Here is a 10,000-nt window from a genome sequence, read left to right on the forward strand (position 1 = left end):
GGGGGTCTCTCCATGCTCCCCAACATCTTTAGGGTGTGTGTTAGTGTGTTTCTTTAGTGTTACCTGTGAGGTATATGTTACACCTACAGTATCATCCTGTATTTAACCCTTACGTAGCATGAGACTCCAGATGTTCAGAGCTTCATGGTGGGGGAGGTGGTGACCATCAGCTGCACCCTGAGGGGGACACAGTACACACAGGGACACACGGTGCACACAGGGACACAGTGCACACAGGGACACACGGTGCACACAGGGACACAGTGCACACAGGGACACACAGTACACACAGGGACACAGTACACACAGGGACACACAGTGCACACAGGGACAAAAATGCAAAAAGTCTTTGAACAAAATCCTGAATTTGAATAAAGTAATTCATGGGATTAGATTAGACTTCTTTTCGTCTTTGAACTCAGTGAAAATGTTGTCTTTGAGACTAAACACCAACAAATATGTTTTTAAGCAGAATATTTGTTTGATAAAACATGTGAATGTTGACTTCTGGACTTTAAACTGCAGTTATTGGAAACGAGTGTGAAACAATCGTACACAGCACCACTGCATCTAATAATAACAATAAGTATCTGACACTGTGCACAAACACTTTAAACACATGTACACAGGCAGAAATTTAAAAAACATTCAAAGTGGATTTAGAATTAGGACGTCGACGTCATGAAAGAATCTCGGGTCGCACCCTCCCTGACCTTCTGCAGCTCCACGAACACTTCCTGTTTGTATAATAATATTTAATAATAAATTACTTTAAATTCCAATGCTGCTTCCTGTTTGACCGCTGTTCCCTTCAGCCATCATTATGGACGCAGAGCGATCACATGACCTACTGCTCTGCGAGGAACGCCTCCCCTCCTCCCCCGTCCTCCCCAGCAGTGACAGCTACATGGAGTACGGTACGTATGACACGAGCGTGCAGCGCGTTCCACGCAGCAGACGGAGGAGGAGACTCAGGTTCAGTGCACGTCACACACACAAACCTTTCTGAAGGTGTTTGTTTCTCCTCTTAGACGACCTCCCAGACCTGCAGGAGGTTCAGGAGGAGGCGGGGCTAGCAGGCTACCAGCTGGGTGTGGGCGTGTCTCACCAGGAGCGACACACACAGCCTCTTGACACACACTGGCTCACACAGCTGGCTCACATCGCCACTGAGTGTGCTGACAGCAGGTGTGTGTGCTGGGAAATAAACATAGCATATATTATGATTCAGTGTTTCCTCAACCACGTTACAGATCACAGCAAATTAAGTATTCTTCTCCCATATGTTTTCAAAATTAATTTAACTGTTTAAACTTGTTTTATCTCGACACAATTCTGTTTCACAATGCAGTTTCAAACCCTGCCGCAGGAACACAATGTGTGAAGTTGTAACTCCTTTAAACCCTTTAACTCCTTTAAACCCTTTAACTTCTTTAACTCCTTTAAACCCTTTAACTCCTATAAACCCTTTATCTCCTTTAAACCCTTTACTCCTTTAACTCTTTAAACTTCTTTAACTTCTTTAACTCCTTTAAACCCGGGAACGGCGGGAAACCAGGGAACGCCGGGAACGGCGGGAGCGCCGGAAACCCGGGAAGCCGGGAAACCCGGGAACGCCGGGAAACCGGGAACGCAGGGAAACCCGGGAACGGCGGAAACCAGGGAACGCCGGGAACGGCGGGAGCGCCGGGAAACCCGGGAACGCCGGGAAACCCGGGAAGCAGGGAAACCGGGAACGGCGGGAAACCAGGGAAGCCGGGAACGGCGGGAGCGCCGGGAAACCCGGGAACGCCGGGAAACCCGGGAACGCCGGGAAACCGGGAAGCGGGAAACGAACGCCGGGAACGGCGGGAGCGCCGGGAAACCCGGGAACGCGGGAAACCCGGGAACGCCGGGAAACCCGGGAACGCCGGGAAACCAGGGAACGCCGGGAACGGGAGCGCCGGGAAACCGGGAACGGCGGGAACGCCGGAACGCCGGGAAACCAGGAACGCCGGGAAACCGGGAGCGCCGGGAAACCGGGAACGGCTGAACGCCTTAACCCTTTATACTCCTTTAAACCCTTTAACTTCTTTATCTCCTTTAAACCCTTTAACCTTCTTTAACTCCTTTAACTCATTTAAACCCTTTAAACCCTTTAACTCCTTTAAACCCTTTATCTCCTTTAAACCCTTTAACTCCTTTAACTTCTTTATCTCCTTTAAACCCTTTAACTCCTTTAACTTCTTTATCCGGTTATGAATGAAATATATATTTGTTATGCTTATTGTAGAAACTGTTCCACAGATAGTTGTGAAGCTTCAGAATTCATGTGTTGTTTCAGTCTCTCCAGCAGTAATCTACATTCCTACGCTCGCCCCCCCCCTCTCCCCAGCAGCACCCTGTCACCCCCTAGAGGCAGGGATCGCCCACGCACCAGGGTACGGCTCACTTCTATCTGCTCTTATATACCTGAAGCACCCCCCGCCCTCACTGAGCTGTTTGTACATGTCTCCACAGAGGAGCAGGGAGCGAGTGTCCACCAGGTCCTCTTCGTCTCAGGAGGGGGACAAGGGCTGGAGCTTCTCCTGCCCCCCCACCGCCTGGCACTGCTTTCTCAAAGGTACACACACACACACACACACACACACACACACACACACACACTTTGCTTTACTTACCTCCTTCTGGGTCATCACGTTTTTCTCAGCTGTAAAGATGTAAAAGTGATTTTATTTGAGGCTCAGCTGTTCTCTTCACCAGGAACTCGTCTGCGTTTCCACACTGGCTCCAATGTGGAGTGGCAGGACGTGGAGGACCTGGACAACACTGAGGAAGACTGTGGTGACGAAGGATGCAGGTCTCTGAAGGTGCAGGATGTAAGAATCACCTTACCTCTCTCTGTCTGTCTCTCTGTCTGTCTGTCTCTCTCTGTCTATCTGCCTCTCTCTGTCTGTCTCTCTCTCTGTCTATCTGTCTCTCTCTGTCTGTCTGCCTCTCTCTGTCTGTCTCTGTCTGTCTCTCTGTCTATCTGTCTCTCTCTGTCTGTCTCTGTCTATCTGCCTCTCTCTGTCTGTCTCTCTGTCTGTCTCTCTGTCTATCTGTCTCTCTCTTTCTGTCTGTCTCTCTCTCTCTGTCTGTCTGTCTGTCTGTCTGTCTCTCTGTCTGTCTCTCTGTCTATCTGTCTCTCTCTGTCTGTCTCTGTCTATCTGCCTCTCTCTGTCTGTCTCTCTGTCTGTCTCTCTGTCTCTCTGTCTCTCTCTCTCTCTGTCTATCTGTCTCTCTCTGTCTGTCTGTCTGTCTCTCTGTCTGTCTGTCTGTCTGCCTGTCTCTCACCTCACCCTGTCCCTGTGGGGTTATTAAAGTAAAGTGTCCTCTGCAGAGTTATGGCTCTGAGGGTCTGCAGCTGCTGGAACATTCAGAGACTGTGTTGTCTGGTCAGGCTGTGTTACAGCTGACCTTTGACCCCGGGGCGCTTGGACACGCCCCCATGACCGCCCGCTGCCAACTCGATCACCCCTTCTACGTCAAGAACAAAGGTAGGAGTGATGATGAGAGAACACTTGGGCAGCGTTCCACTATGGTACGAGAGTACAGGTGTAACAGTCTGATGAACAGCTGTTACTGCATGAAAACTGATTAAATAAACCACCGGGCTGACTGCTCTCAAAGCTTTCTCTCATCGAGCGGCGGGAGAGAGAAGGACGCCGCGCTCGTCGTTCATCACAGCGAGCATGTGTGTTAAAGACGTGAGGAGAGAAGCTGAACACAGGCGAAGGATTCATCCGGAGATTAGAGCAGACGCAGACTCCTGGTTGTAAACGCCAGCTATCGTTCTTCTGGCAGCGCTGACACTGAGACGCTTCGTAACAACATTAAATGGACTTCTGTACACTTTCTGTTAGGGTGGTCGTCCTTTCACCCGAGCCTGACCGTGGTGCATTATGGGATACCGTGCTATGAGGTGGAGGTGGGTGACGTGTGCCTTCCTCCGGGACACAGAGAAGCCAAACACACGGACGACTCGCTGGTGTTTGACACCTTCAGGAGGTAAAAGCGTGTCCTGCTCCGCCCCACAGCTACAGAGTGGTTAGTGTGTGAACCCTTTCTGTGTCTCCCTCAGTTACGACTTCACTCCTCTGGACTCCTCCGCCGTCTACGTGCTGAGCAGTATGGCCAGGCGGCGGCAAGCCTCCCACTCCAGCGTTTCTCCAGACAGAGACACATCACAAGGTACTGCACATTTAAACATCTGCTGTGTGCACCGGCAGAAACATCAACAAACACACATTTCAACTGTCTTCAAAGCTGCAGACGCCCACAGTCCCGGCCCCTCCCACTCTCCTTGTCAAAAGACAACCAAAAGCCAGCAAACCAGCGCAGCAGAAAGTAATGATGCCCCCCCGCCCAACAAGTGCAAGCGGCCAATGAACGCCTTCATGCTGTTCGCCAAGAAGTTCAGAGTGGAGTACACACAGATGTACCCGGGCAAGGACAACAGGTGGGTGTGCTCCGAGTCTGCACCTGAGCTGTGTTTCAGTGTTCAACGTGAGGTAATGTGTGTGTGTGTGTGTGTGTGTGTGTGTGTGTGTGTTTCAGGGCGATCAGCGTCCTCCTCGGGGAGCAGTGGAAGAAAATGCGAAGTGAGGAGCGGCGGACGTTCACCGTACAGGCCAAAGCCCTCGCAGACGAGCAGAAAAGACTCAACCCAGACTGCTGGAAACGCAAACGAACCAACTCTGTAAGGACACACACACCTCCACACACACACACACACACACACACACACACACACACACACACACACACACACACACACACACACACACACACACACACACACACATAGCTTTGTCCTGCTGTCTAATTTCTCCTCTGTGTCCAGCAGGGCTGTCAGGGAAATTAAGGCTGCAGGCAAGAAGAGAGAAGGACCCCAAACACACACTCACACTCACACTCACACACACACACACACACACACACACACATTGTAAAGTGTTATAATTGTCTGTTTATGGGGATGACACATTATATAAACATGTATTTATGATGTGTGGGAGCAGACGGGACGTTGTGTAGCTTCGTGGGTAAAGTAGAGAATGTAGCTATTTAACAACAATGATGTTATGTATAAATAAATATATAAAGTATTTTATTTTCTATACTACTTGCATTTGCGCACTCAGTGTATTGCACAAGACTACATATTATTTTATCCTGTAATATTAACTTTTAAACACATTAGTTGCCCCTGAGCGAGTGGCCTGTGTAGTGGAGACACTACAACAGTCTGTACATGAGGTTCCCCGACGACATCATCCAGACTCGGAGCTTCATCTGCTTCAGGAGCTTCAGAGTGTAGTCAGGCCGTGATGTGCAGGTAACACCAGCTGGAAACACGGAACTCATTAATAGTAATGTTGTTTTAATCAGTGCGTGCACCTTCAGGTGAGCAGCTGGAGAGAAAGATTAGCAGTGTTCAGGGAGCTTCTGACACCTTAACACTCGTGTTCTTACTGCAGAGGTGGATTCTTGTTGCACTATAAACACTTTATCTTATGTGTCATGAGAAATATAAGATTATATAGAAATATATCTGTCCTTGATTGTTGAGCTGGATCATGTGATGCAGGTTGATGAGACCATGTGATGTTTCATATTCTAAATAAACAAACGCATGACTTCCTGTTCTGATGTGTCTTTGTGTGAAGAAAACGAAGGTTTGGGTCGAAACAAGAACATTTTATTTTCCCCTCCCGGAAAAACAAACAAGTTTAAATTCATGAACAATGTTGTAAACAAACCTTAAAGCTATTTATTTACAGACTGCACCAGAGTGGAGATAAAGGTGTCGACATTAAGCTGCTACTGTAATCATGAAGATGAAACTACAAACATCAACATCTAAATTATCAAATAGAATCCACAGTTATACTGTTTATATGTAAAGGACTAGAAAATCACTTCCATAGTAAAATAGAAAATATATAGAGGTACAGTATAAACATACAGTAGTTTGGCCTTTTGAAGTATTCGGGGTATTTACAGTGACTCAGATACCTCTGGGGTTTGTGCCATTCTGCATCCCCAGGTGAGTTTAACAAATGGTTCAGAGTGGACGCAGCCCAGGCACAGCCGGGATGCGTCTGATGTCAGTGAGTCACTAAATGTTCAGTGCAGCCGTGTTTCCATTCAAATATCTAGATCAGACCAGATCGTATCAGATCCAGATCAGATCCATATCAGATCCAGATCAGATCATATATCCAGATCAGACCAGATCATATCAGATCCAGATCAGATCCAGATTATATCAGATCCAGATCATATCAGATCCAGATCAGGTCCATATCATATGCAGATCAGATCATATCAGATCCATATCAGATCCAGATCATATCAGATCCAGATTATATCAGATCCAGATCATATCAGATCCATATCAGACCAGATCATATCAGATCCATATCAGACCAGATCATATCAGATCCAGATCAGATCTAGATTATATCAGATCCAGATCAGATCGAACAAGTTTCTGAAGTTTCACCAAAAAGAAATGTGATTTATTCGAATCTGCTGGTTTGGGCTCCACAAAGTGTAGTTTGCTCCGAAGTTGAGGAAACATCCACCAGAGAGATGTTTTAATGCTGACAATATAATATATATAAGTATATAATATATGTATCGGCAGAAACAACTGCTTCCATACAGCAACACTTTAAAACGATGCGTACGAATACGTGAAGGGAAACACGGCTTGTGACCTCTGATGTGATCTTATGGCTGGTTATAAAGATTATTCTGCTGCAGAGATTTGAGGTGTAGATATTTTCTGACATATTCAAACTAAACCTTTAAGACTTCACTTTAAATCCCATCTTGCATCGTTTACAAAACATCTGATGACTTTTTATCTCCGACTTGTACATAGAAAGCAACAAGCGCAAAAACACTTTAAGAAAATAGAAAGAAATCACAGATAATTATTTTGGCATATTAGTCACAGTCGTATCAAAACATGTTTAAAGTACAAGATGAATCACAAAAGGCGTTCAACAGCAGTGAATACCTTTAGAGAGTCACGAGTGAGGCCTGAAGGTTTGGTTATAAGATCCCCCCTCCCCCAACATCTGCTGGTTAATGTTCTGCATTACACATATAAGAGGATCCTTTAACTCTGAAGTCTTCTTCTACTTTCACAGCTGACTGTGCGTGCGTGTGTGTGTGTGTGTGTGTGTGTGTGTGTGTGTGTGTGTGTGTGTGTGTGTGTGCGTGTGTGTGTGCATGTGTGTGTGTGAAGGTTGTTGGTTCAGGTTATACAGGACTTCTGAACTAATTGCTTTGTTAAGTGTTCATATTTACTAATGCTTTACAGATGAAACATGCATATTGCTAATTTATAAATAAATGTTATTAATAATTAATCATTAAAACGCTGGATTTTCATTTTCTAGTTCGACTTGAAGAATGAAGTTATGATTTTACTGAATAGATTTTGGTCAACTCATGTCTGAGCAGTGAAAGGGGGTTTTCACAACCTGGCAACACACATGTTGTTTATTTAGAGACATATAACTGATGTATAAAGCATTAGTAAATCATTTATTATACATTAATAACTCCATCAGTTAGTCAAATAAAAATAAATCCTTCACAAATGTTGCCTTTAAAAAGTGTGTGTGTGTGTCTGTGTGTGTGTGTGTGTGTGTGTGTGTGTGTGTGTGTGTGTGTGTGTGTGTGTGTGTGTGTGTGTGTGTCTACATGAGGGACTCCAGGCTCTCAGCGATGTTGTTCTGTCCCAGCGGTACCGACCCGTTGGTCTCTGGACTCTGCAGGGCTCTCTGGTCTTCCTGACTGCTCAGCAGACTCAGCACAGCCCGGTACAGATACTGGTACTGCTCCTGGGGGAGGCGTCAGCGGTCATTACATTAACATTAACTTAGGTAACACCAGAATATATCAATGAAGAAAGCGGAGCTGCTGAGTAGCCGACAGCTTTTGGGTTTGAAGTAACAAAGAATTTAAACAAACATGTAAATGAAGTGAAGTCGTGATTACTATAAAGAAAGAATATTTCCTGGAAACATAACAGAGTTATGGTCTTAAGTCTTAAGAAAAGAGGAAGAACCAGGGTTGTATTTTAGTTCTGGTCCGGCTCCTGTTCACAAACCAACAGCAGTGAACAGTAAGTGGTACAGACTGACACCAGGACACGTCTGCAGCTGTTAATGCTTCTGATGGACTTTTACACTTTGGTGTCACCAAGAAATCCTTTTAGATTCAGGCGAACTTAATGAACCCAGAGAGTCGACACAATACCGCTGACTACAACTGTCAACGCTCCAACGGCAGATTTAATCAGATTTAATCAGATTTAATCAGATTTAATCAGATTTAATGCTGGTTTAGGTTTGAATCAGGTTGTAAACAGACCCAGAACCTGAACCAATCCAAACACGTCAGGTTCAAAAAGGCACCCTAAGAGTATTTAGTGTGTGTGTGTGTGTGTGTGTGTGTGTGTGTGTGTGTGTGTGTGTGTGTGTGTGTGTGTGTGTGTGTACTTACTAAATCATTAAAGACCCCCGGCCTCATGAGGTTGGTCATCCGGGCCACCTGGTAAACATCTGCTGCTCCGTCTTCCTCCAGCTGACTGCACAGAGAGGTGAGGGCACAGAACAGCCCTGATGTAGCTCCCCCCAACCTACACACACACACACACACACACACACACACACACACACACACACACACACACACACACACACACACACACACACACACACACACATTAACCCTCACAGAGAGGATGAAGGGGACGGGACCACCTGTCTGTGTCGTACTCACGGATCATGTATGACTGCAGGTCTGTCTGAATGTCTGCTGTGTTCTCTGACTGCACTGATCACATCAAAGCTGTTCCTCATGGGACTGTCAGGGTTTGGCCAGCAGGGGGTGCTGTACTGACGCACCTCCAGCACATGGGGGTTCTGCAGGACAGACAGAGAGACAAACAGTGAGAGAGACAGTGAGACAGAGAGAGAGACAGTGAGACAGACAGTGAGAGAGACAGTGAGACGGAGAGAGAGACAGAGAGAGACAGTGAGACAGAGAGAGACAGAGAGAGACAGTGAGACAGACAGTGAGAGAGACAATGAGACGGAGAGAGAGACAGTGAGACAGACAGTGAGAGAGACAGTGAGACGGAGAGAGAGACAGAGAGAGACAGTGAGACAGAGAGAGACAGAGAGAGACAGTGAGACAGACAGTGAGAGAGACAATGAGACGGAGAGAGAGACAGTGAGACAGACAGTGAGAGAGACAGTGAGACGGAGAGAGAGACAGAGAGAGACAGTGAGACAGAGAGAGACAGTGAGACAGAGAGAGACAGAGACAGACAGTGAGACAGAGAGAGAGACAGACAGTGAGACAGACAGTGAGACAGACAGTGAGAGAGACAGTGAGACGGAGAGAGACAGTGAGACGGAGAGAGACAGTGAGACAGAGAGAGAGACAGACAGTGAGACAGACAGTGAGAGAGACAGTGAGACGGAGAGAGACAGTGAGACAGAGAGACAGTGAGACAGAGACAGACAGTGAGACAGAGAGAGAGACAGACAGTGAGACAGAGAGAGAGACAGACAGTGAGACGGAGAGAGACAGTGAGACAGAGAGACAGTGAGACAGAGACAGACAGTGAGACAGAGAGAGACGACGTGGAGACAGACAGGAGAGAGACAGTGAGACGGAGAGAGACAGTGAGACAGAGAGACAGTGAGACAGAGACAGACAGTGAGACAGAGAGAGAGGACAGACAGTGAGACAGACAGTGAGAGAGACAGTGAGACGGAGACAGACAGTGAGACAGAGAGTGAGACAGACAGTGAGAGAGACAGTGAGACAGAGAGAGACAGAGAGAGACAGTGAGACAGACAGTGAGAGAGACAATGAACGGAGAGAGAGACAGTGAGACAGACAGTGAGAGAGACAGTGAGACGGGAGAGAGAGAAACAGAGAGAGA

The 10,000-nt window shown here is 46.8% G+C and overlaps 2 protein-coding genes across 12 annotated transcripts in view; one reads left to right on the top strand and one right to left on the bottom strand.

The window, feature by feature from the left end:
* Positions 1-5,663, top strand: part of LOC115028280 (HMG box-containing protein 1-like) — a 6,473-nt gene extending 810 nt beyond the window's left edge. The window contains exons 2-12 of one of the 10 annotated variants that reach the window (XM_029461948.1): positions 816-917; positions 1,032-1,188; positions 2,324-2,420; positions 2,500-2,602; positions 2,743-2,858; positions 3,362-3,518; positions 3,885-4,029; positions 4,103-4,212; positions 4,288-4,480; positions 4,579-4,720; positions 4,865-5,663. In XM_029461948.1, the coding sequence (XP_029317808.1) occupies positions 816-917; positions 1,032-1,188; positions 2,324-2,420; positions 2,500-2,602; positions 2,743-2,858; positions 3,362-3,518; positions 3,885-4,029; positions 4,103-4,212; positions 4,288-4,480; positions 4,579-4,720; positions 4,865-4,885 (1,343 nt within the window). In that variant the 3' untranslated portion in view covers positions 4,886-5,663. Of the gene's footprint in view, positions 34-815; positions 918-1,031; positions 1,189-2,323; positions 2,421-2,499; positions 2,603-2,742; positions 2,859-3,361; positions 3,519-3,884; positions 4,030-4,102; positions 4,481-4,578; positions 4,721-4,864 lie in introns of all 10 variants that reach the window. The other 9 variants (XM_029461949.1, XM_029461950.1, XM_029461951.1 and 6 more) reach the window with 9 other exon arrangements.
* A 2,028-nt stretch (positions 5,664-7,691) lies between these two features.
* Positions 7,692-10,000, bottom strand: part of LOC115028573 (receptor-type tyrosine-protein phosphatase zeta-like) — a 42,839-nt gene continuing 40,530 nt past the window's right edge. For both annotated transcript variants that reach the window (XM_029462443.1, XM_029462442.1), the window contains 3 exons: positions 8,827-8,969; positions 8,548-8,683; positions 7,692-7,883 (listed from right to left, as the gene is read on the bottom strand). In XM_029462443.1, coding sequence (XP_029318303.1) covers positions 7,740-7,883; positions 8,548-8,683; positions 8,827-8,969 — 423 coding nt within the window. In that variant the 3' untranslated portion in view covers positions 7,692-7,739. The remainder of the gene's footprint in view (positions 7,884-8,547; positions 8,684-8,826; positions 8,970-10,000) is intronic.

Source organism: Cottoperca gobio, chromosome 23 (genome assembly GCF_900634415.1).
Source record: "Cottoperca gobio chromosome 23, fCotGob3.1, whole genome shotgun sequence".
NCBI lineage: Eukaryota > Metazoa > Chordata > Actinopteri > Perciformes > Bovichtidae > Cottoperca > Cottoperca gobio.